Source organism: Podarcis raffonei, chromosome 12, assembly GCF_027172205.1.
Source record: "Podarcis raffonei isolate rPodRaf1 chromosome 12, rPodRaf1.pri, whole genome shotgun sequence".
NCBI classification, from domain to species: domain Eukaryota; kingdom Metazoa; phylum Chordata; class Lepidosauria; order Squamata; family Lacertidae; genus Podarcis; species Podarcis raffonei.
This window is the reverse complement of record NC_070613.1, coordinates 25,596,355-25,623,106: the sequence shown is the minus strand read 5'-3', so window position 1 is coordinate 25,623,106 and position 26,752 is coordinate 25,596,355. Positions and strand designations below refer to the sequence as shown.

The following is a 26,752-nucleotide window of genomic DNA, read 5'->3' as shown; positions in this document are numbered from 1 at the left end:
CTTCGATTATCCTAATACAGTTATTCAGCTAAGTCATACTTGGGAGTAGAGCTATTAAAATCAATAGACATGTCCATTAATATTTAAATGGGTTTATTCAGAGTATGATATATTTGGAGACAGCCTTAAATTCAGATTGCTTGTTTCATTTTTAGAGGTGTAAAACTCTGGGATAAATATCCTCAGGGAGACATTTAGCAGCAAAGAATAAAGTGGGATTCAAGACAACGTGGGCCAACTTAGATGTGTTTCTTTGTTTTTTTAGTAAATAGCAGCTGAGTGTATGCATGTCACAATCTGGATCTGAACCCTGGCAAGAGCGGATTCAGCTTTTTGCCCCTGCCACAGCTCTGATCTAGGGGGCTGCACTCTCATTGAAGGAGCAGATGCTTCATCTGAATCCAGCCCTGCCAATGAAAGAACAGTGGCTTGGACTACCTTTTACCAGAAGACAACTATGGCCTTTCCTGGATCAGGATAACTTAACCACAGTTGCCCATGTACTGGTAATCTCAGAGTTGGATTATTGTAATGCTCTCCATGTGAGGTTGCACTTGAGGTTTGTCTGGAGGCTGAAAAATGTGGTGGTCAGGCTGCTTGTGGAGGCAACTGCCCACCAGCATATAAAACCTTGTCTGTGGGATATGCAGTGACTGCCAATCTTCTACCAGACCAAGTTCAAGGTCTTGGTACTCCTTGACCATATATAACCATATACCAAGTCAGATGATTGGTCAATCTAGTTCAATATTGTCTGCAGTGCCTGGAAGTGGCTATTAATAGTTTCATAGTGCAGTTCCTCCACACACATACACCAATCTAGAGGTGCCTTGGACTCAATGTGGAACCACTGAGTGATGGCCCTTTTTACAAACAATGACTTCTAAGACAACCAAGTATTGTGGCAGGTAGCTGTATCTGATAAACCGGGCTCTGGCCTGTGAAAGTTGGTCCAATGGTACCTATTGACAAAAGACTCTACTGCTGTGATGGCATGTTAAGTGGAAAATAAATGCACATGCTTTGAAGTCTGACCCCCAAAGTAGCCTGTGATCATTTCATTAAATTGTAAAACATGCAACTCACCTGGGTTGGGCATAAAATCATCATTTCTTGGTTTCATGATGGGTTTGGCACAGTCCGCACCAGTCCACAGCCCTTCACAGATACACTGTATTTCATTACTGCACACCTATAAAGAATGTAATCTAACATTTAGAAAGCAGTCCTCAAATCTGAATATGCCATCTGAATATATTGCTTCCTGCTTTTCTACCACTAGGCTACAAAATGAGGCAGATGATTAATTCCAGTGCTTTAAAGTATACTGGATGATTTATTATTCTTATTTGTATGCCACCCTATACCCGTAGGTTCCAGATTGGTTCACATGTATTTACTTTCAGCCTGTTTTACAGCCCTTTTGGAAAAGGCACAGAAAGAACCCTTGCCAGCCAGCCAATATTTATGGAATTAACGTGCAATTACTCCCTCAAGGCACTGCAAAACCTACTCCGTGCCCTGAACAGATGGTGCCTTCTGTACTTCCTGGACAGGAGCTGAAGTTAAAGGATTCTGCAGAAAGGCATCTGTGCTCCCAACATATCCTTCCTTGGCCACAAGGTGTCCCATCTTCTACATAGCCAAGGTCTGCATCTTCCTCTAGCTTGACATGACCCCCGCTGCAAAAGGACACAAAAAGCCTTTGTTAAGTTAGATCCACCAAACTAAAATCCCTTTTTAACAAAACTGCTGTCAAAACATAGAACACTAAGTAACGTTTGTTAATCCTTTTTTCATGGCTAGAAAAAAGCTGACGTTTTCTCACTGACCAGTGCTTAAGCAACCTGGAATTTATGCGACGTTATTTTAAATTTACAAGTGCAACTGCTCTGTATACACATAGCGATGGACGTGTGATGTACTGTTACCTCTGATCATGACAATAACATACAATTCATGTGCTTGGACTGGGTCCTCCCCGTTTAGGATTTGAGAAATTACCTGCAAACAAAGGACTTGTCCACAGCCTGAAGAGAAGTCGATGTGACTTCGCCATCGAGTTCCCCAAGTCTCGGGGTGATAGAAACAATATTAGAGCACAAGAGATATCCACAAAGAACATCCCTGGAAGGAAAGATTAAACAAGGCATTCATTGTTGCTGCTGCTGCTGCTTGAAGTAAAAAAAAGGGGGGGGGAACTGCCTAAGAGAAATAGGTGATGTTTACTGAACATAAGCAATAGAACACAGAAAACTGCCTTATCCTGAATCAGACCTCAGCATTGTCTACACCAGGGTTCCCCAAACTTGGCCCTCCAGCTGTTTTTGAACTACAACTCCCATCATCCCTAGCTAGCAGGACCAGTGATCAGGGATGATGAGAACTGTAGTCCAAAAACAACTGGAGACCCAAGAACCCTGGTCTACACCAGGGGTGGCCAACTCCCAAGAGATTGCAATCTACTTTCAAAATTAAAATCTGGCAGTGGGCTTTTTAGGGGGAGGGGAGATGCCACGTTTTTTAGGGGGGCAGCTCTTCTGAGGGAGGGGGGAACAAAGGCAGCCACCAACTTTACGATCGCTGGCCAGACAACAGCCTCCGTTTCTAAACTCTGACTTCCCTTCTGCAACAATAGAGGCTAGGAGAGGGGGTGGGGCCGGAAGGGGGCCAACGATTGACCGCGATCTACCTAAGCCTCGCAGGGATCGACCAGTAGATCACGATTGACGTGTTGGACATCCCTGGTCTATACCAACAGTCTCCAACCTCTACAGGCCCAGAACCCCCTTGAACCCAAACAAGCACCTGGGGACCAACAGTACCTCAGGCATTGGTGACTTCATGATTGTATTACTGCAATGCAATCTTTGCAATTAAATCTAAAATTATATTATTATTATTATTATTATTATTATTATTATTATTATTATTATTATTGGTGGTGGTGGTGTTAGATCTGGATATCTGCAAAGGAACATGTCGCTTATAATGCCTGAGAACCACAGGCCTAAAACACGAAGAAAATCAAGGTGCTATCTCAAAAGAATAGTGTTAACTTACTCATTCTTGCACTGTGTCCAAGTATCTTTGTCTCTGCCACAGTTGCCTTTCTCAGTTCCTTCTATATTCAACCTCTCGTAGCAATAGTTATCAGCGACCGTCACATCTTAAGAGCAAGGAAAAAAATAACAGAAACTAATTTCCTTCAATCATGACGCACAAGTTTGTTCTAAAAGGTAAGCACGTGTAAACATGGGAAGATTTTGACCTGATTGAGATCACAATTTATATGCTCTCAACTATTTTTATTATATAAGCACTGAAGGTTCTCAGCTAAAGCATCCTTGAAACGTACCAGTGACTGGGGTGGGAGGAAATTGACAGGAAACTAGAATTTGCAAAGGTATTGTACAATTGATAAAGCACTTTGCCTTTAAAATAGTAGGCATCTGTGGTTATAAAGCAGCAGAAACATCTGCTGCTGGAAACTGTAGCAGAATACTGCCTATTCTCTAGCAACCAGACAAAATCTAGAGTGCTTTAGAAATCAACCCATCTTCCCAAATAACTCCGAGAACTACAGCTCTGTGAGGGCAATAGTGGCCTTCTAACAACTCGCAGCAACCCCTAACAAACTAGTTCCCAGCATTCCTTGGAGGAAGCCATGACTGTATTATAGTGCTCTAAAAGGATAGTGCTTATGTGGCCCTAACGTTGAATCAGAATATATTCTTCTGTAACTTAAATCCATTAGATATAATGCTGTTCTCTGGAGCAGCAAATAGCAAGTCTTTGCCTTCTTCTGTGTGACAGTCCTGATGCCAAACAAGTGGGTTTCCAGAGGGATACCACTTAAAATAATAATAATAATAATAATTGGAAGCTTAAAAGAGCTTACTCACTTTCTCCCCAGATATATTTACACTGCCTGTCTCTTGTTTTACATCGTCCTCCAAAACAAAGGCCCTGAAGAGAAACCAAGAAAAGGACACATGGTCTATCGTCACTTGACATATTTTCCAAAAATCTATTGCTTAGCTTGTTTCTACATTACTGAGGGGGAAAGGTTATAAAACAGTGGGGGGGGGGGAACAACCATAGGTACCAATGGGACATACTGCCAGGTAAGTGTGCTTAGCAGCCTTAATATGCAACTCCATTTTAATATGCAATTGCAATTTCAAATGTTTGCCAGATCTAAATAAAAAGGTCTTACTATTTAAAAACCTATCCCCCCCCCCACTCACCTAACCAACTGAAGTGCAAATTATTGTTATGTATTCGAAGTATTAACGTTACATTACAATTGTCTATCTGCCCCTAATGTGATATGCAAGAAACAAAGTGAACAAGAAACCAAACATATAATATATACACATATATTTAAAAGGAAGGGGTGGGGAAGAGACATGATCCTGGCACGAGATTCTGCAGCACATGTTTAGAATCACAGATTCCATTGTCCCAAATGAGTCCTTTAATAGACGTCTGTGAAGAGACTAGCTTTTATCTGCTCAAGCCTATCTTACGCAAGTTATCAAATGAAACGCTGTACATACCTCTTCGTTATCGCATGAATACCCATCCATTTTGTGCAGATTTGGAGAGCACTAAAGAAAAAGCAGAAGGAACCATATGATAAGCTAGACAAGAGTTTTTCAAGCTGTACTGCAGTGTCTAAAATTAATGCAAATGCAGCTTTTAAAACTTTCCTTCGATTGGACATTGCCTCCTGTCTCCCAAAATTGTTTTGTTCAAGTGAGTATTAACTGCATGTCCAGATTTTGCAAACCTCTCTCTCTCTCTGAACGTAAGAAGCTGCCTTATACAGAGTCAGACCAATGGTCCCTCTAGCTCCATATTGCCTACACTAGCTGGCAGCATCTCTCCAGGGCTTCAGGCAGGAGCCTCTCCCAATGCTAACCTGGAGACGCCAGGGATTAAACCAGGGACCTTCTACATGCCAAGCAGATGTTCTGTTGCTATACTGAGCTACAGCCTTCTAGTCGCTCATTTTGAAACTTTACCTGATTAGAGTCTCCTGTGCAACTCTCTGCAATATCGCAATCATTCACAGCTTCTCTGCATACAATTCCTTTGGCTTCAAACTGAAAAAGAAACATTAAATATCTGAGCAGATCTATAACCTTTTGACAGTTCAAGTCAAAATACCACACACACAAAAATATTTTCTTCTTCTGTGCTTGGAATCGGGTTTAATTGGGGGTTCTCATATGCTACTGACAAAATTCAAATGTCCAAGTACAATAATGAAGGTTACAATTACATGCCACGATATTTATAAACGGCACAACCCCTGTGATCAGTGGCCCATATAAAGGAGGGAAGCAGTTTAAAGAAGCAGATTCCAGCTAAACTTAGGCGAAACAGACTGAAGCAGCCTGCCTCAGGAGGTGGTGAGCTCTGCTTTGCCGGAGGTACTTCAGCTAAGGATGGCTGGCCATCTGTCATGGATAACTGAAGCTGCCTCCTCCATTGCAGATCCTACAGCGAGAACTGGGTTTGGCTATGTGACCTCCAAGGCCCCTTCCAGCTATAACACCATTTCATTCTGTGCTATAGTTTCTCTTTTAATATCTTCTCAGCTGGCGGACTTGTAAACAAACAAGTGTTTGAAAACAGGACATACTGCACTACGTCCTGCAGATGAAACTGACTGCGAAGGAAACACTGGGATTCTTTTTGTTAAGCTTTCAGAAAATGAGTCGATTCTGCTGGTAATCAAAAGTAGGCATAACTACATAGCGGCAGGCTTTTAAACGGTCTTTTTAAAAATAAATAAATAAAAATCCTTCACTTAAATACGCACCTGACATTTTTTACAGCAAAGCCCATTACTGCATTCAGAGTTAGCCGTTAGACTACAGGAATTACAGCAATCTCCACCTTCAGCACGACATTCCTGAGGAGTGGAAGCAATTGTAAAACAGCAGTTTGACAAGTGCATTTCTTCAAAACTATCTGTGCCTTCACCTAACACTCTATGGTGCGCATAATGCAAACTTTAGATTAAAAAAATCAATCAATCAATCAATAATTTGATGGCCTTGGGAGAAGCCTACACTCTGGCATCTACTGAGAAACATGCTCTGAGCATGACGAGCATTGGATACACCCCAGAGTCTTCTTTTCTTCTTTTTACACTTGCTTGGTACATTGCAAGCAGACTCAAAGTACCTCCACCAGCACCACTGTGCATGCATAAATGCACGGTTAATGTGCAGCTTGCTTCCCTCACCAAGTGACTGGCGAGGAAGACAATGCAAACAGTAAGCCTGCCTCCTTAAGGCAGTTTCTCTTCTTCTTCTTTAATGAGTTGTCTAATTTGGAAAGGAATTGATGCCCCGGGCAAACTATTCATTGCATGACTTACAGTCGCAGTACCACAGTCACATTCTTCTCCAGCTTCAACAAAGCCATTGCCACATTCTGGAGGATCGAGAAGCTGCGATGAAAAATAAATAAGGAAGACAGGATAAAAATGGCAAGTGTAGAGTTGCATTATTTGGCCACTGGTAAAACAGTCCACAGTCGTATTCATATGTTTAGATAGAGGAGCTCTCAAGAATATGCAAGCTATAGCTATAACCCCTGGAGTCCAGGGGTGTGAAACATTTTTCAACCCAGGGACCACATTCCCTTCTGAGCAAGCTTCCAAAGGCCAGGTTCCAGTGGTGGGGAGTGCCAAAGGCTGAGGTACCCAATGTAAATTTTACGTTTGTACAGCAGGATGCCTGCTACACACATTCACACACTTCTCTGTCCTCCATCCAGACAAGCAAGGGTTCAAGGGTTGTTCAAATACAAATGGGAAACGGGGGCTGTGGAAAGTTCAGGGGGCAGCTAGGGCTGGACGTGAGGTTTTGCACCGCTGCCATAGGTAACCAATTCTCCTGTCTAATATGTCTGTGCACCTGGAGCATGGCACTGTTCGTGCATCAGCCAGGGGTGAAGCTTGTGCATGCATTGTCACCCAGGTGCTGCGACTACCACTTCTCAATAGCCGCTTCACATATTTATTACTCAATGCCTAAAAAGGCTTGTGTGAGTCACATCTACAGTGACATACAGAAAAGAAAATGAAGCGTCTTTCCAATGTTACGCACTAAATTATTCCACTGTATACAAAGAGGGTCATTTGTGGTTGCATCTTTGCAATGCCTTTTCATTTTTAAACAAGCATTTTTAAACAACCATTTTATTCTAGCTGTTGCTAGCTTAGGTTGGACAGTGTTCTCGAAGCTGCTAACATGAGTTTGACCAAACTGCAGGAGGCAGTGGAAGACAGGAGTGCCTGGCATGCTCTGGTTCATGAGGTCACGAAGAGTCGGACACGACTAAACGACTAAACAACAACAAAGCATTTGGGGGTTTAACTGCTAGTCCTGTCTCCTTGGCTGATTTGGTTTCTGTTGTTGTTTTATAGCATTTTCGTTTTTAAATATTGTAAGACGCCCAGAAGGAAAGGACATAAATGCTTAACTTTTTTTACTGTGTGTTATAATAATGATGCTAGGGAAATGAGTTACAATAGTTGGAAGAAGTCTTTAAAATATTTCATTTGCACCTTAATCCTAAACTCCTTTAACTTCCTTAAAACTTTGCCGTTTCAACTTCAGTACTGCATATGCAGATTATTATTCATTATTTAAAATATTTTTATCCTGCCTTTCTCTTAAAAAGAAACCCAAGGAAACTCTCAACAAACTTTTAAACAAATCCATAAAACACCACATTAAAAAGCACTACTAGAAGCAGGGGGAGGCAGCAGATTAAATTTCAGGAGATGAATAACCAGGGAGCTCTGAATCCCAATGCTGTGATGAAAAGCAAAGCCAAAATTAAATATATGCAGATTTCCTTAAAAATAGACTGCTGTAGAGGAATCACTGAATAAAGGCAGATTGGTCATCCCCATCTGTCGCAGGATATTCTAAGAGTCCTCGCCCCCTACATCTGTTCTGTTCTCCAGTTAAGTGGAGCACTAAACAAAGCAAACAACCTCTACTATGGAAAGTGATCCTTGCGCCCAATGTGTTGTAGAAACAAGTCAATGCACAGTTTTGTTTTTAAAATGCTCCAAAACAAAAAAGACACTTAAAGCTTCTCATCCAGTCCAGCAACATTTTGGAAGGTCACAGATTGCCCACAGACAATTTTGAAAGAATAAGGTAATATATAACAAGTGCTACACAGGTGGGTTTTCCAAGAAGCATTTCAATACAAATGATTGGGAGGACACTGAGCTGGGCATCTGAGTAGACAGAATAATAAAACGTTACTTTCCTCTGGTGTCAAACTGCTATTACCTTGGAAGGCTTGTTGTATAGGCAGGCTCCACCTCCATTATTTAAAAATTCGTGGTACTCCTCAACGTCGCATTTGGAGAACTTGGTTGGAAGGTAATAGCTGCATCAAAGGGGGAAGCAGGTTATTTCATGACCCACCAATGGATTCATAAACGTTCTGGAAGGACTTCTATTGGACTGAAAGTGCTTCTACTGGAAGGAATATTTTTGCCAGTTATTTCCTTAAGCTATTTTATTGCTAATTAAAACCAGTAGGAAGAATTGTCATCGAAATGAATCTTGTGCTTTCTCCAGCGATGCCCTAGATAATCTCATTAGCTTTTGCCTTTCCCCAGCTTCTGCTGTTAGTATTTGCAAATTATCTGGAGCACCGAGGAATACAAAAGAATGATAAGGAATAGAGCTGAGAAACTTCACATGGATGTAAAGGGGTCCCTTTACCTTTACCTTTAAGGTTACTTTGCAGTGTACTTGTTCTGCTGGTAAAAAGTTTGGCGCCACCAGAATACTGTTGCACAAGAGAATGCACAAGCAGGTTGCAAGTAACTTTGTGTAAGAGGTTGTGTAATCTGTTGAGCGACCAGTTTCCGCTAGTGCAGCTGATGCACTAGTGGTTTCCTCTGCTGTGCAACATTAGAACTCACAGCAAGACGTGACATGGCAGAAGTCTGTGGAAATATGTAGGGCACAGGAGAAGGCGGATAGAGAACTTTTTTCACTCTCCCTGTCATAACATTAGAACTCATGGACATCCAAAAAAGCTAAAATATTTAGGGCAGACAAAAGGAAGTGCTTCTTTATACAGCACATTGTCACACTGTGGAATTTGCTCTCACAAGGTGCTGTGGTGGCCACCGACTTGCATGGCTCTAAAGGAAGATTAGACAAATGGAGGATGAGGCTATCAGACACAACTTGACACAATGGCTATGTTCTACTTCTGCTGTTGGAGGTGGTTTGCTTCTGAATACCAGTTGCTTCCCACATGCATCTGGTTGGCCACTGTGAGAAGAAGGTGCTGTACAATATGGGCCATAGGCCTGGTCCAGCAGGCAGACTGTTATCTTCCTAATGAGACACACAGACTCAATGGGCGGCAGTCAATTCTAGTCCTACTCAGAATAGACCCACTGAAGTTAATGGACATGATTAACTTATGTTTATTAATTTTAATGGGTCTACTCTGAGTAGGACTTAGCTGAACACAACCCATTGTCAATTTGACAATGTGCATCAATTTGCTGTCAGCCGATTCAGATGCACAGCTCCATTTAATGCTATTTATTTAGTACAGCTTCCTCCGACCATCCCCACCTCCTAATCTAGATTTTTGCTGCGCTGAAGTTTCTCAAAAGAAATACCTTACCCAGTATCTCCCATTATGCAGCCAGACCATGTGTCCTCACACTTACACTCACCTAAAATAAAATAAAATAAAATAAAATAAATTACACATTCTTGTTTCTCCCCCCCTTTGGAAATAATCTAAATATGGGGGGGGGGGGACATATTAGGAGAAAGAAATAAGAAGTAAGGAAGAATACACAATACTTATAAATAATGCCAACCAAAAGGAGTTCTATAATACCAAAGTAAGCCGTGAGTAAGGGCATTTCTCATCTTTAAATGTATCATTCCAGAAATCTACAAAAAAAAGATCACTGCAAAACAAACCTTCATGGGTTTGGCTCTCACAAGCATGTATGGAGTAAATAAGTTTTAATGTCGTGTCCCGCATCTGACAGGAGAGGAGAAATACTTCCCCACCACCAGCCAGGTCATGAGGGGCAGATGTGGCCACTTCCAAAAGATCTGCATTTAATTTGCATACAATTACCATAGGATAATTGCCACAGTTAGACCAAAACTGTATCCCTGATTCGTTATTTAACAAACAATGCAATTCCAGAGAGTTCAGATGCATTCTTAGGAACATCTTTCAAAATTTCCTTTTCCTTCTGAAAAATAATATATTATTACAATGACCGAGAAAGAGAAAAGGAGAGACTGGGGCAAAGGTAGGGGACATGAGAATACATCTGCCCTCTGATAAGGGGGACTTAGAAGGACTATATTTGTTTTAAAAGTTGCAAGTGAAGTTGGAAGTGTGTCCCCCTAGAGGAGATTATGTTGTAACAATTATTAAGCCACTAAGCAACTTAGCCTGGAAAATTCCTTTTCAAAACAAAGTTACCAGGCGTGAGACTGACCTTGGATTTTGTATGGGAGTGCTATGGCAAATGAGAAAGGGAAGATAGAGCTGACACAGGAAAAGACTACCAGGTCTGGTAGACAATACAAAACTGACATTACACAGCAGAGAAGGGCTTCAACATCCGGAGCAGCAGGCACAGTGGGAGCTGCTGCTTCGTAAGTTAAGCTAAAAGCTATGACATCAGAAGACCTATTGGCTCAGGCACTTGGTAAAATTAATGCATCTCTGGAAAACCTAGCTAAACAGGTTGCAGAGACAAATAAACAAGTAGCTGAGGCCTCAGCAAAAATTGATTTGAACACTACAAGTATAAATGAACTGGGAAAGAAGGTGAATTCTAATACACAGTCTATTGAAAAATTATTGGAGGAATCGGCCTCGACTCGGAAGTTAGCTGAGGAAGCTAAGGAGATTGCAACCGCTGTCCAAGAGAAGATACCACCGGTATATAAGAAACTTGAGGATCATGATTTGACACTGTCTATGATTGAATTACAAGGGAAAGAGAGGAATTTAAGACTCAGAGCAGTACCGGAAAGTGAGAAAGACAATCTGGCAGACTTCCTTACAAAGGAATTTACAGACTTTTGGCAACAGGACCTGGGGAAGGAAGAATTCAAGATGGGGGGGGGGGGAATAAATAAATAAGCGTTTTTAAAAAGGAAACCATCAACCAAACTTCCTTACCACTCTGCAATTTTCTTTTGTCTGAGAAAATGCCAAGATTGTGAGCTAAGGACTGTGCCAACGTTATTGACATTAAATCCGGCTTTCCAAACTGAAAGACAAAACAAGAGACGCAACGGCTTGGAGAAGGGAAAAGAAAATCAATTTACAAGTGTTTTATAAATTTTAAAAGAATTGTCCTGAAGCGAAAGATGAGATTGCAAAGGCTTGTTCCATTTACTTCCCGTGAACCGTAGGGGAACAGCAAGCTGGCTAAAAGTTGCAAAGCACAGGCCAAATAACAGGTAAAAACATTTGCCCTTAAATGATTAGAGAAGACATCCAATACAAAACAAGTTCATCTATAGCATTAAACTTTATTATAGGATATTAATAATAAAAATCCAGTGTGGGGTTGGGGAAGTGTAGCTAGACTGAGACTGTAGCATGGAGTGGGGGGGGGAGGGAGAGAACGGTTTAAATCTTTTTCCCCTTCCATGTTCTGACTGGTACCAAGGGGAGCTTTCTTCCCATTGTGACAGGGGAGAGTGGGTCACACAGCATTGCACCATGAGAGCTGAACCAGACATGGGTTTTCACAAAAACATTTCAGCATAGCCCTTTTGTGTTCCTAGAGGCATTTGGACCTACTTCGTTTACACCACCACCTTTCAGAAGCGAACAAATACCACCAATGTAGGCTGCCCCGCTGCGACTGCTCTGAAACTGACTCCCCCTTTAAAGAAAAACAACAGAAACGATAGTGAGAAAAGCACAAAGCGGCAATTTAGAAACCATGGCATTTTCAAACAACAAGCATTCAGGAGACAGAAAACACGTATGCTTGTTTGTGAAGTTCCCGCTTCTGATTCAGCACAGTGATTTGGAGGCAGCGGGGAGAAGGAAAGAGAGCAGGAAGCCACAGCCTTAAAAAGGAAGCTACCATGAATTTGAAACAACATGGAAACAATTTGAAAAGAGATGATCTGCACAGATCAGGCTCCTTCAGTCTGATGCCCCCCAGATGTTTCGGAGTATAAATCTCATGCATTCCAGCTGTCTGGGGCTAATGGGAGCACTCAAAAACACCTGGCGTCAGGGGAGGCTAACACAGATCCAGTAGGAATTGGGTGCTTTCAAGCAAGGTGCTCAAATTGTGGCACAACTGCCTTGGGGACAGCATTAGAGAGATCCTACCTTAAAGTGCAAGTCAACTAAGACAGACAAGAGGAGCTCGTCTTATGCCTTGTTTACTCCCTTGGAAAATAAGGCACAAGGATACTAGAGGGGTGCAAACATAAATCCAGATTTAAATATTTGTGGGGGGAAATCAGTGGTGTTGGCTGGGATAAGCCCTCCTTGACTTTCCCGGTTTTACTTCTGCAGTCCGCACTGAAGATGGCATTGAGAGAAGGCTGAGGTAATATTTAAAAATGGAAGTGACCATTTTAGGTGTGTCCGATATATGCATGCCTGCACACACAAGCATTGCACCAAACCTAGAAGTGACCAGAAAACATCACAAAAATGGGGGGAACAGGGTGGGGGCAGAACAGGGCGGCCTTACATGGGCCCCCCCAATGCACCCAAGGGTCCAGAATGTAATCCCTATGCAAATCGGTTGCTGTCTGTAAATGTGGGTTGAATAACCCATTCACTGCCTTAAAAGCAAAATTCCTCAGACTACAGCGAATGTGTGCTCAAATCACTTCTACCACACTTAAAATCCCATCTCTGTTTTAATATTTCTGAAAATAGATGGTGTTTAAGGTCAATTGAGTTGGTTTAAACATGGGTCTGCCCTAATAATGTGTAAAGTGTGTGTTACAGTACACAGCGCATTTGGACATCATGTAAAATGTTTGGCTGTGTTCTGATGAAACACAAGGCATTACATGAACAAAGCCTCAAACTCCTTTTTAGTCTCGTTTTCAACTAGCCACAGTTACTCAATCAGACAAATTGTGGTTAGCCTTAACTGTGGTTTAGGGAAAACAAGTTAATCTTGGTTTACAATCCTGGTTTGCTTCCCAAAATCATTTTTTAAGATTAAACAGAGTTCGAGGTTTGGACGTAACAATAAACCACTGAATTAAAAATGGGAACGAGAGCTTCTGATCACCTCAAGGCCATGTCTGAGGAGAAGGGGGAAACGGAGCGTGCACATACCCAAGGCTCACGCATGCAATCATAAACTGTGGTTTAGAATTATCCCCAGACCAAATTAACGTCAGTCAACACTAGCAATTCAGAATATACTACCCCAAGTGATAACAAAACAATATGAAATTACGTACGAAAAAAGGTGAACTGCATCACTTTTCTCTTTGATAAAATCCCTCCTATATTTCATAAACTCACGCAGGGTCACCAGTGGGTTTTCAGATATGGTGAACTTGTTATCAGTACCCCAGGTTTCCATGGCAACCAAGACTATCCTGGTGTTGAGCTGTTCTTTGTAAATCTAGCACATTAACAAAATGAACGATCATCAAGCGACAGTATAAATTTTGCCTCTTTTTCTCTTTAAAACAGCCCCTTTGCCCCCATGTAGTCAAGGAAATGTTGAGCATAAAGAACAGTACTTTAATGAAGGGTCAGAGCCCTCTCCTTTCTAACAGATTAAAGCGCAATGTGATCAAGGACTAAATATCTGAATATAAAGGCCATTCCCCCGCCCCCAATATAAGGGAGTGTGCTTCAAAACTTGTGAAAGCTTTGATTCAGAAACATAATACAGGAATGGTCCTAATGAGATAACTGAGACTTCTGCGGTCCAGTCATCCAATGGCAAAACAGACACCCATGAAAAAAATGCACTGCAGCTATCGCTCCCTGACCCAAAATTACCATCCCCGTGATAAGGCTGACAAATCTATCTTGCACTAGCAGCTTGTGAATTATACTTACTAAATCTGCCATGTTCACTACTGATTTTGCAAAGCTGTTTGTGTGGCCGACTGATAATCGGTGCTTTTTCAGCTGAAGGACAAAAGACAGACAAATCCTAATCAGATTTCTAAAGCACAATTTCTATTCAGAACTCACTTTTATCAAAGGCTTGCTCTGCCCGTGAAAAATGGATTACTGGCCATCTATTTAAACACTAGTATTGTTATCTTAAACTCCCTCTGGTACCATGAAGGTCAAAGTATCAATTGATAGAAAGGGCATTCCACAAAGCTGATAGGCAAGAAGACAGTACAGGCCTCATTTGTAGCGAGATTAGCATCCCTCAACCTATATCTTACTGGGCCAGCTTGTATGTGCTTAGGACAGAAAAAAATAGCAACTGTTATGCTTCCTCAATGTCTCAAAATATAGTATTACCAGTGATCTATGATCAGAAGATTCCAATTCTCACACGGTTGCCAGAAAGCCTATGCCCTATAGTCCTATTCATGCATTACTAGCATCCAGGGCACTTACACTGTGAAGCGGGAGCAGGGTTAAGCTGCTGGTCCTGCCCCCGGGCTACCCAACCCCTGCTCATGTGCATGAGTTCCAGGCAATTAGGACACCAGCGCAACCAGGTGTCCCAACTGCACTGAGCTGCTACACAGAAGCAGCTGTTCACACACAGGTGTTCCTCAGCAGATGTCAGGTGCTCACATCATGCACCCTTAGGCTAGGACTAGCTCAGGGATGTGGTGTCAGGAGCGGGGGCAGTTGACCAATCCCACTCCTCCATCACTGACAGAATGCCCTACATACAAGTAACATATGAGCAGCGCTTATTTGTTTCTATGAACTGGAGACACAGTATATGCTTGGGAGATCTGGTGAAAAAGAATTTAGGGAAATAAACTGTGGAATTATTTATGGGGGACAGAATGATGATATGGACATTAATTCACTGGGCTTTTATGAATATTTCACAGTGCTGCTTTTATAGTATTGTATTTTATTACTGATAGTAGTGATGTTTATGTTTTGTATTAGCTATTTTGGGCTCCATTTACCTTGGAGTAACCCCCACTGAGCTCGATGTGACTTATTACTGAGCAGACACGTATAGGACTGTACTGTTTATATTGTGCAGCGCCCTGACTGTTAGTAGAAAGCGATTATGGAACTAGACTCTTGTGGTCCTGAAAGTTTTCCAGTTACACAGTTTGTCCTTTTTCATCTCTACACACACACACACACACACACACACACACACACACACACAACATACAAAAACACACTGTAGTTTCTCTGTTACAACAGAGTTCTGCCTCTTCCTTATTCTGGCAGCTTACCAAGGATTCAGATTTTGAGATCTGCCTTTGCTCTTGGCTGCAGAACTCAAGTTTGCAATCATTATGAAGAAAAGAAAGAACGGAAGAAAGAAATCTCCTTGGCAACTCTCAGTTCGAATAGTTCCACGATTGCAAGGAGAGCAAATTGCTTCAAAGTGCCTCCAATAAAATATGACTACCTTCTTTCCTGTTTCTTACAGAGGCGAAGAAAGCGATCAATAATCTCTTATTCCATGGAGAGACATCTTATGTAATAATTTGGATGAAGTTGGGTTGTGTGTGTGTGTAAGTGCCTAAATGGAACACACACTTCAATCCACTCCTATGGAAACCTCACGGGGGTGGCGGGAAGCAGAGTTGCACCTGAATAATGGGTGGGGCTTGTGTGTGAGAAGGTCCCTGCAGCATTATGGCTTGCAAATGACAATACTCTTTTTATTAATGAGTGAAACTCAATGATTTAAAGAAAAAGAATCACCAATGATGAAGAGTGTTGTGGCTTACCCTAAAATCTTCTATACTAATTTGGATTGATCCTGTTTGTGGAGTGGCTCCATCCCACATATTCTGTGTGTCTTTTGAATGAACATGGAGAATTTCTATAGTTAATTTCATAAGTAGGACAGGACCACTTCTTTTGTGTTATTTCACTCTTTCCCCAAATTTTGGTAAACTGGGTGCATGAACAGCTATACTCATTAAAATGCATCTAGCCTAGGATCAGATTACCAGCAGGTGCCTCTGGTAAATTCACCAGCAGATCATGAAGGTTTACTAGCCATCCCTGGTGACAATAATGATTATTTGTTGACATCTTGTATTCAGAGGTCTGCAATAGCTAAGGAGCCAAACTAGATGTAACCTAAAATGCACCTTTGCATTTGAGGCGCATATTTTTTAAAGTGCAAGTAGAAGCCAAGGCTGTAGTGGTGTGATAATTATCAGGATCGCAGCAGGAAGGGAGGGGGTTAACCTTTTCCTGCCACCTCCTGCTGTTAATGTAAGGAAAATCACTGTGAATCTGATGCAAATCTCTCTGTATGTCTAAACTCAATATCACATTTATTTTGGTCCTAAGCTAATGACGTTGAGGGGTATCTTTTAACCGTTTAGAAACAGATTAAAAATGACGTAGATGCCACTATGAAGGAATATTACATTCAAGGCTGATTTCAAACTTTGTGGATAGTTTCTCTTAACTAAATATATGCCATTCAGCTAATACTGTAATTTAGAAGAAATGTTAGGCATAATGTTCTGTATACAGTGGTACCTCGGGTTAAGTACTTAATTCGTTCCGGAGGTCCGTTCTTAACCTGAAACTGTTCTTAACCTGAAGCACCACTTTAGCTAATGGGGCCTCCTGCTGCTGCCACGCTGCCAAAGCCTGATTTCTGTTCTTATCCTGAAGCAAAGTTCTTAACCTGAAGCACTGTTTCTGGGTTAGCGGAGTGTGTAACCTGAAAAGTAAGTAACCCGAGGTACCACTGTACAACCAAAACCTTCTGTGGCTGCAATCCTATCAAGGATTAAATCCACTGCACTCAATGGGGCTTTGTTCTGAGAAGACTTATATATAGGATTACACTGTATACTTACTGACCTTTCCTATGTTATTAGAAGTTCTATGGAGCCGCTCTAGGCATAACTTCAAACAAGCTCAGGCTTCACTCTGATCATATATATCTGCATAGCTTAGAATCATTTTGCTATAGGTATTTTATTGTTAATCTACTGCAGGCACAATGCTACGCGTGAATTATTGATTACTCCAAAAAGGCCCAAAATGCAAACCTCACCATTAGATGGTCATTTACGATCATTAGCTCAACATATTTAGTTTCCTCTTCAACTTTATACGGGCTCTGATGAACCTGCGGAAAGAGTAAGAAACTGTAAATGTGTAAAATGGCAAGGTATCTGATTGTAATAAAACTCATCGTGTTGGAATGAATTTATTTCCTTCATTTCTGGCCTCATTACAAAAGCACTTACAAGTAGTTCCATGTACCAAATTAGCAACAGAATATATGCCATGCCTCCCAGCACCAGCAATCTAATTCTGATGCAACTCTGGAAGAAACATAATGGGCAAATTTTGCATTAAGGTATTGATTGTGACCTGCCTCCCATCAAAGTGTGGTCTTTCTATAGGAATGCCACAAATCTACTCCAAAGTAGTGTGTGCACCAATAAGCTCAACAATTTATATACTAAACAAACAAAAAGCAACTGGCTTATTTAGAGAATTCTGTAATTAAGAGGATTTTGAGAAGCTTAACCTTTTTTTCTACTTTGTCAGATACATAGCACAGAACGCCTATGTGCTGGGTCCCCCTGCAGGTTCTCCAGAAAAATTGTGCCATGCAATTGTTGACATCAGAAAGTTCAGCCCCAGATGGAGAGCATGTTTGTTCTAGAGAACGTCCTGGGAGATCACCTTGATACAGGTCTTGCACATTTCCTAATGGCACACACTTGACACGATACTGTAAGTGTATGTGTGTAGCATGAAATCTAAAACATGCTGCTACCTTTGAAGGATCACACATACACTCACTTTCCCTTACACTCAGTAGTAGCAAGTGTGATGCAGCGGAGAGATTTCTATGTCACTTCTGTTTGTCCTATATACAAAAAGGATGCTCAGCATTCCTCTACTCCATGGACACCATAGTCAACAGTTAGCCAAGGAAAAGCAGAAGTAACCAAAAATGAAGTAGTCACTTGTTAAGTGCAAGGACATAATTATGAAGTAAACAAGATTATTGCACAGGCATGAGAAAAGCCTAGAGATCAGGATTTTTTCTTATAAGAGGAGTTTCCATATAGCAATAGATATGCTATGGAATTCCATGATTGGCTGTGTTAAGTAGAACATCCTCCCAGTAGAAATGTATAACTGTTCTTGCCAACCTGTTTTGGGAGTGTGGTCTGCACTACTCTGCACTCTCACCTGGGTACGCAATAAAACTGCTTTTTCTCCTCTACAAAGTGTCCTCTTCTCTGAGACCACAAAAGGGAAGTTTCTCCTATAGGAGTTGCCCTCCTGTCCCTGGCACTGCTGCTACAAACCAAGATGTGGGTGGGTCACAATGGGGACACACAGCTGAATTGGTGGGACTGCTGGATTGGTCACCAGCAGCTCTGTAGCCCTGACCTCAGTCCAAGCCCTGTCCAGGTAAGTAGGAATGACATCAGTGTCAAGAGGGCACATTCACCCTTCCGCACACAGGAAGGGAAATAATCTCTCCATCACCAAGACACAAGTACTCCTGGTGGAAGTGAGCAGAAGGAACCCCTTTTGCCAGTGTAGTGGGAAAACCTGGAATAGGAGGCAAGGGGGAATCATGCTTCCTGCCCAAAGCAAAGCAGCAGTTTCCTTTTGGGACTGGATTTCTGATAGAGCAGGTGACATAGGGCTTCCAGAGCAACACTGTCTATGGCAGAGTTCTTCTACAGAGTCACCAGGTGATACTGGACACGGCATGTTACTTGCATGAGGGGACAATGTCCAAACCGCACTATAACAGGTGCCTCTTTGCAGAAAGCACTGAAGTCCATAGAGTTCTGAAAGCCCACACGTCCTTCCGAAAAGAATCCCATATCCACCGAAAGATATGCCTGAATACACATTCTTTAAAGGGAAAAGTCAATAGGCACAGGCACATACCTGCCTTTTTCTTCTTTTGTGTCTCGGTTTCACAACGAACTTCTGTGACGTGGTGTTCATGTGCCAGAATTCTGAATGGAATACACACATTTCAAGTCAGAACAACACGTGTCGATAAAAGACAGGCATTTTCAACAGCAGGACAAAGAAAGCAATTGCATTGAGCAAGGCTGAACCACAGCAGCGAAATATTCCAAGCATTTCACGCGTGGCTCAATATTAAAAGTGGAGGTTTACATTTCTGCAGCCTTCAAAATGCTTTCCTGCAAAAAAACGGTGGCCTTGGGCACCACCATGTGGAAATGTGGACTTATAGACTTAAAGACTTAAATAACAACACAGATAAGAAAGGTAGTCTCCAAAAAAATACCTAGTTTCCATTTCTCCATGGCTGCTTACCTGCTTTTCTAATGGCTACTTACATAGCCACAGCATGCAGCAGCTTTATATATACACAAAGAACCAACATGAGCAGAATATTACTGAGGCTCTACCACAGGAGTGGGGAACTGATGGACCTCCTGATATTGTTGGAACTCCATCTCCTGTGAGCCCCATCTAGGGGACAATAAGAGATAAGATCCAACAATGTCTGAAGGGTCAAAGGTCCCTCACCCTGCTCTAGCAGTTATTTTGTCATTATGAGCAGTATGTTACTATGAGCTTTGATGCATAGTCAGCGGCCAAAGACAACCAGCTCTTCACATCCATTTTCCTACACCAAAGCCTTTTGAGTGCAGGCAATGTGCACTGTGAAATGGAGCCCTTACTCCCACTGACGTCAACAGCACTAATTTTTAGGCAAGTCTGTGGAGGATGGCAGCCTGGGCCAGGGATGATCAAAGCCCAATTATATCAGCATTTTAATTAGGCGAGATAAGAATTTTTTTATAAAAAAAAGTATTAATGGCATGAAGAGAAGTCAGAACCAAAAACAGCATTAAAAGCCTATGTAACAAACATCTCAGCATTTCACAAAAAGGCAAAGTTTCCTTATCTGAACGATCATATAAATGGATTTTGCTACGAGAAACCAGAAGCGTATCATCACCCACCTACTTCTGAAACTGCCCCCAGGAGAAATATATGAATAACTGAAAAATAATTTTTGCTGTCTCTAAAAAACTGAGAGTGAAAAAAACTGACAGCTTTTATGCAACCGAGTGTAGCTTTCATACACAAACATATTTCTTCATCATCCATCCCATGCAACAGTAGTTTTATCATGTTTTGACCTTTCTAAAAAAAATTAAAATGGAAAAAGGCAGCAGTCTTCATTCCGAACTCTTTTAGATGATTTAAAAGAGGGGCGGACAACCAGTTGTCTCAGCCCTCAGCAGAACTACATGTAGCTCTCAGTATTTTGATACAGCAATTTGATGTGGTTTAGCAGGAGGGAGAAAAGGGAGAGGCAGAAAAAGAAAGAGTGTTGGTCCCACCCCTTTTGACTTTGATTCTGCCCATCACGGGCTCCAGAACCACCGACTGCTGGGATGTGGCCCCTGCCAGATTTCCTCCAAGGAAATGTGGCCCTCAAGATGGAAAAAGGCTCCCCAACCAACCCCAAACACTTCAGAATGTTTTCATAGGCACTGAAATATTTCCAGATTCCCCTAATAGGTTTACCCATCCATTTAAATGTATCAAAATATTAATTACTCACAGCTTCAAGAATAGTACAATGGCAGAAATATCTTTAAAATATATTTTTTTCAGAATTCAAATCAAACTAAATGCTTTTGAAAAGTATTGTATAATTAGATGTATTTATAAAAGGCGTTTCTGTGTGCTGCGCTGGTGCTGGCTCGCCAGCTGCAGCTTCGTCACGCTGGCCACGTGACCCGGAAGTGTCTTCGGACGGCGCCAGCTCCCGGCCTCTTGAGCGAGATGAGCGCGCAACCCTAGAGTCGGACCCGACTGGCCTGTACGGGCAGGGGTACCTTTACCTTTACCTTTATAAAAGGTAAAGGTAAAGGTACCCCTGACCGTTAGGTCCAGTTGCGGACAACTCTGTGGTTGCACGCTTTTCTCGCTATATTCTACCTCCACTGTCAAGACATTATGCTTCTGAATACCAGTAGGCAGAGTAATGTCATGCTCATGTCCAGCTTGCAGGCTTCCCACAGACATCTGACTGGCCACTGTGAGAACAAGATGCTGGACTAGCTGAGTCACGGACAGGATCTTGTCTTATGTGCTTTTGTTCTTACGCCTTGAAAACACCCTCTTCAGATCTTCAGCATCTCCCATCAGGTGTCAAGGAAATAAACAACTATCTGACTTTTAGAAGACATCTGAAGGCAGCCGTGTTTAGGGACGTTTTTAATGTTTGAAGTTTCATTCTTTTTTTAATGTTATGTTGAAAGCTGCCTAGAGTGGCTGGGGAAACTCAGCCAGATGGGCAGGGTAGAAATAATAAATTATTATTATTATTATCATTAGGCGCTGGGGGTTTTTAATATATATAGCTCATTTATTAAACTTAAATCTAAAGAGACGTAAGCAGTAATGTGTTTACAGAAGTGCATCAGTTATAATCTGCCTGTTTTTTTATCTGTGGAGACTCCCCCCTAAAACCAGTCATTAAATAACTATCATAATATCAAAAAGCTAAAAGTATTTTTGGAGGGAGGGAGGGGGTTTTAGAGAACAGACTTTCTATTAGAAGAGGAGTTAGATTTTTTTCTGTTTCCCAATCAGGCTGGCAGATTATTTTCTTCAGCCTCTAGTTTAAAAATAACAAAATCAAACCCTACAAGTGATTAACTATGAAGTAAGTGCATCAATGAAGGATGAGCTAAGGGTATGTTCGGTTTTTTAAAAAAAACCAAGATTTAAAAAAACAACACATACCAGATGGAAGATCATCCAAAGGAAATTCAAATAATCTGGATTTGTAAACAGAGTGTAAATGGAATTCCTCCTGAAATAAGAAACATCTAAATTTAGTAAAGCAATACAAAATAAACTTTCTTGGGACTTTATTCTAGCACCAAAGGGTGTTATTAAATGCCATCTGTTACGAAGTTGAGAAGCATATCTTTCTGATGCAACCTTCTGACAGTTCAGAGACTCAGCTGGAACCTACATAAGAATTCCTAAATTGTTTGCTAAAGAAGGAAAGAGCAACTTTGCGAAATATGCTTCCTGTAGATAATATCTGCATTCCACTTACGAAACACTTATCTACTTACTTGCGAAGTGTAGTTGTCTTCCGGCTCAATAAGATATGTGTGATTTCCATCATAGAACATGCCGCTGTTAAGAATTAGGGAAATATCAGACTCACAAAATAAAATATACAACTATGTGTGTGTTTATATATATATATATATATATATATATATATATATATATATATATATAAAAAATGATATACTGTGAACTTAATAGCTGGCATTTTAAAGACAACAAAGTACAGTGGTACCTCGCAAGACGAATGCCTCGGAAGACGAAAAACTCGCAAGACGAAAGATTAAGTCAGTAGCAAGACGAATTTCCCTATGGGCTTGCTTCGCAAGACGAAAACGTCTTGCGAGTTTGTTTCCTTTTTCTTAAAACCGCTTGAAGAGGTGCAGTTGCGACTTGACCGTGCTTCGCAAGACGAAAAAATCGCAAGACGAAAAGACTCGCGGAACGAATTAATTTCGTCTTGCGAGGTACTGGCGTCTTACAGGCACTATATCATTTACTAACTAGAGAGATGCTCTAAAATGGCCTTTCCTTTCTAAGCGTCTGCAATCCTCCATTCTGCAACAGTGTACTCGTGTCTTTTGTGAGCTGATGGAATTAGGGATTTCACTATGGGGTTCACAAATTCTGCCGTAGTCAATGGCCCCAAAACTGACATTTAGCTGTGGCTGCAAGAGAGGCACACCCCGCAAAAGTCAATGCTTCGCTGGACACAGCTAAACTCTCTAGCGTTATGTATCCGATAAATTCTGTCCTACACCTTTGCATTTTAAAAATCTAAAGCTGGTATGGTGCACCAAATTAAAACACTCTGCTGGGATAGCTCAGTGCGACTCCTTAAATTCAGTTTTGTGGGTTCAAGCCCCACGCTGCATTGCAGGGGGTTGGACTAGATGACCTGTGGGGTCTCTTCCAGTTTGGCTGACAGCTAGTACCCTCCCTTAATATACTGAGGTGGAACTGATGAGGGTGCTCAGGAGCCCACAAGATGAAATCAGCAAAGGGCCATCCTATCTGATGTGGTCTAACTCTTTCTGCAAGTGGCCTGAAGGAGGAAGTAGAGGGCCACAATACACTCAGGAACGCCTAGCTGCCCACCAACACATACAAGCCTTCCATCTTGGCTTCCTTCTGTTTTTAGGGTGGATATAATATATTATTAACGTTCAGCAGCTGAAAGAAGAGATAATTAAAGAGAGCTGGACAATTATACTGCGGATTTGTGTCTTCTTCACAAATCATCAGGTCTGGAAAGTTGGACCAAAATGCTCAGAGTCAAAACCAAGATGAATGGAAAGTGTCACTGTAAGTCACAAGTCAACAAGACGAAATCAGCAAGGAACCATCAAGCAGTCCCACTTTGACGGGGCCTGCCATCGTCTGGTAGGCAAAACAAGAATCACGGATAATGGTCTAAGAGCCGGTATATGTCTGGGAAATAGGCAGGTTCGCTGTTCTGGACAGGTCCGCACTTCTTCTGAAGGAGCAGGTGTGTAGCTTGGGGGTCCTCCTGGATACACCTCTGTCACCAGAGCCCCAAGTGTCCTCTGTGGCTAGGAGTGTCTTTTGCCAGCTCTGTCTAATTTGCCAGCTATGGCCATTCCTAGAAAGGGATACCCTGACCACTGTAGCTCCTGTGTTAGTAACCTCAAGGCTGGAGTAGGTGATCGGTTTGGGACTGCCCTCGGACTTGGTTTACAAGCTGTGGCTTATGCAGAATGTTGCAGCTGGACTGCTGGAGGGGGCAAACATGTGAGGCCATTGTTAAAACATCTGCGTACTCCGCCCATCTACTCCTGAGGCAGGTCCAGGATTCTTGTATTTTGTAATTTACAAAGCCCTGAACAATTTAGACCCAGGTTACCTTAGGGAACATCAGGAACATCAGTGGTTATCCCCTGGGGTAGTGAGGCTGATTTAACATCACAGTGAAACTCAGCCTTTATTGGCCCATTCCTAAGGAATGCAAGCGAGATTCAGCAGGTGCCTTCTGTAGTAACTTTCAAACGTTTGCTGAAAACTTTTCTTTGCTGCCAGGCAAACACAGACAATTATGAAACAAACTTTTTTCCGTAATAGTTAGCTGGTGATCAGTTTGAATTTGTGTTGTGTGATTGTTGTAAACCACTTTGGTTTCTTTTAAATGAAATTGCAGAATGCGATTTTTATATATAAATAAATAATACATCTTACTATTAAAGGAAGTCATGCAGCCAAACCCTGCAGACTGCATTAAAAAGATACTATTTTTAGGCTGACGTTCAGCATGTAACCTGAGCTCAGCACGTAACGTGGCCCACTCTCAAGTCCTGATTATTGCAAAAGAAAAAAGAAGAAGCCACATATTTTTATTACTCAGGGTTGGGGGAGGGTTGACAAACTAAAAAAAAAAAAAAAGGTCAGTCTTGCAAATACACATATAATAATTTTTAAAGTATATTTTGAAAAGTGATACCAAAAGTACTGAGCAATAAATCAATGAAGATCCCATAAGGTAAGTGCAGGCCTTTCAGGGAAATTGGATGATGACAAAGAATCGTGAGGTAAGAGCTTTCTATTTATAGCCTCATCATGACCTTAGAAGCAATCTCTTACCACAGGATGATCCCTCAGGCCTGATGTTGTATCATATGTAGATCAAATATAGAGAAACAGACCAATAAGGACACTGCGCTTAGAACGTTTCAAATGTGTTATATACACTATCTCGGTAATCTCCACAGGTAACCTGTGAGGGAGGCCAGTGCTCCCCCCCACACACACTACTACAGAGGAACGACGGTTGGAGGGGGTGAAGGCTCTGAGGCAGTGGCTTGTCTAAGCCCACTTTGTGAGTTCATGGCTCAGGCGAGAGCTGAACAGGTTCAAAGTGCAGTCTCTGAGCCACTACACAAGGGGTAATCGATGTGGTGGCCTTCAGCTGTTTCTCGACTCTGAAGACTTGCCATTCTAGCCGGGGCTGATAAAGCTGTGGCTCTATCTAGCCTTCCTGACTAGTATTTATATCTTTTATTTATTTCTCTCTCTCTCTCTCTCTCTCTCTCTCTCTCTCTCACACACACACACACACACACACACAACACACACACACACCACTTGACTACAGCAGAAAACCTCGAAGCAGTTTTTAGTAGCCACCAGTTGGGTTTTTCCGCCATATATTTGTCTAATCCTCTTTAAGACACCTACTTGGCTATAGGTATCTACCATATTTTCTTCAGTCCAATGTGCCATCAAATCTAATGTGCACCTCAATTTTCAGAACCTTGAAACAAAAAAAGGGTATCTGCTGGTGAATGCAAATGTGCCATTGGATCTAATGCACACCTTGATTTTCACAAAGTCATTCGGCCAGAAAAGGTGCACTAACGTTAGATTCGAGTAAACACAGTATTTATCACAAGCTGGTTGTTGAGCTGGTATCTAACACAGCTAATGCAGCATGGACTGAGAGCAAAACGTGTAATTCAGCAATCAAGATAAATGTGAGTTGCTTCCAAAACTACAAGTATTTCCAATTTGGCTCATTTAAAACAACAACAACAAACAAGTAGTAGGATGAATAGAATGATGGACATGTTTGCATCAGAAGCTGCCTTATACTGAGTCATATAATTGGTCTATTTAGCTAAGTATTGCTTACCCTGGGGTAGTGAAGTCCTTTTTGGCCCAAGAGCTGCAATTCACTGTTTGGAAAAGCCTTCAAGGGTCACAAGCCAGTGGTGAGTGTGATCCTCTATTTGTGCCTGTGCCACACGCTACCTGCCACCTGTCACACACACACACACACACACACACACCCCTACCTACCTCTCTCTCTCTCTCTTTCTCTCTCTCTCTCTCATACACACACACGCAGGCAGCACAAATACATACATACATACATATACATACTTGCAGAGAAAACACACAGAGAACAACCCCCGCCAATCAGCAGAAGGTGGCTTTTCCTTCCTGTTGAAATCCAACAATGGAGAAGGAAGTCATTCTCTCCTATCTTCTAATTCATTTCTGAAAAGTGGAGAGAGGCATTTCTCTACCATTGCAGCACCGGTCTGGGCAGGAGGAGCTCTTCACTCAACCAAGCACTATGAACTGCGGTAAAATGCACCACCCAACTCTCTCTCTCTCTCTCTCTCTCTCTCTCTCTCTCTCTCTCTCTCTCGGGTCCTCTCCTCCCTCTGGCACACCACCATCAGCACCGGTAGTAGGTTGGAGCTCTCCAGAAGCTGGAAGGAGTGCTCCAGTTTGCTCCAATGTTTGCCAGGACAGCTCAGTAAACACTGGAGATGCCCGTCACTCCTGGAGCCCTCTGACCTGCAATCAATGGCAACGTGCAAGAGGAGAAAGAAGCACTTTCTTCAGCACCCTTGTCACTGCTGCAGACGGTGCTGCCACTGATGCTAATTTGGGTCTGGGGCTGCCAGGC

The 26,752-nt window shown here is 41.9% G+C and overlaps 1 protein-coding gene and 1 long non-coding RNA gene across 15 annotated transcripts in view; both read right to left on the bottom strand.

The window, feature by feature from the left end:
- The window catches only part of ADAM22 (ADAM metallopeptidase domain 22), a 122,636-nt gene that overhangs the window by 30,651 nt on the left and 65,233 nt on the right, over nt 1–26,752 (bottom strand). For all 14 annotated transcript variants that reach the window (XM_053410489.1, XM_053410493.1, XM_053410492.1 and 11 more), the window contains exons 6-24: nt 22,326–22,389; nt 21,985–22,054; nt 19,132–19,202; nt 17,258–17,332; nt 14,125–14,196; nt 13,512–13,678; nt 11,866–11,950; nt 11,236–11,326; nt 9,700–9,751; nt 8,334–8,433; nt 6,398–6,469; nt 5,834–5,926; nt 5,031–5,111; nt 4,563–4,613; nt 3,906–3,969; nt 3,064–3,169; nt 2,005–2,127; nt 1,514–1,682; nt 1,087–1,192 (exon numbers count right to left, since the gene is read on the bottom strand). In XM_053410489.1, the coding sequence (XP_053266464.1) occupies nt 1,087–1,192; nt 1,514–1,682; nt 2,005–2,127; nt 3,064–3,169; nt 3,906–3,969; nt 4,563–4,613; nt 5,031–5,111; nt 5,834–5,926; nt 6,398–6,469; nt 8,334–8,433; nt 9,700–9,751; nt 11,236–11,326; nt 11,866–11,950; nt 13,512–13,678; nt 14,125–14,196; nt 17,258–17,332; nt 19,132–19,202; nt 21,985–22,054; nt 22,326–22,389 (1,712 nt within the window). The remainder of the gene's footprint in view (nt 1–1,086; nt 1,193–1,513; nt 1,683–2,004; nt 2,128–3,063; nt 3,170–3,905; nt 3,970–4,562; nt 4,614–5,030; nt 5,112–5,833; nt 5,927–6,397; nt 6,470–8,333; nt 8,434–9,699; nt 9,752–11,235; nt 11,327–11,865; nt 11,951–13,511; nt 13,679–14,124; nt 14,197–17,257; nt 17,333–19,131; nt 19,203–21,984; nt 22,055–22,325; nt 22,390–26,752) is intronic.
- Nucleotides 24,206–26,102, bottom strand: LOC128424411 (uncharacterized). The gene is made up of 3 exons (XR_008333010.1): nt 25,651–26,102; nt 25,402–25,573; nt 24,206–25,348 (listed from the first exon to the last, which is right to left on the bottom strand). It is a non-coding gene; the product is annotated as an uncharacterized LOC128424411 (long non-coding RNA).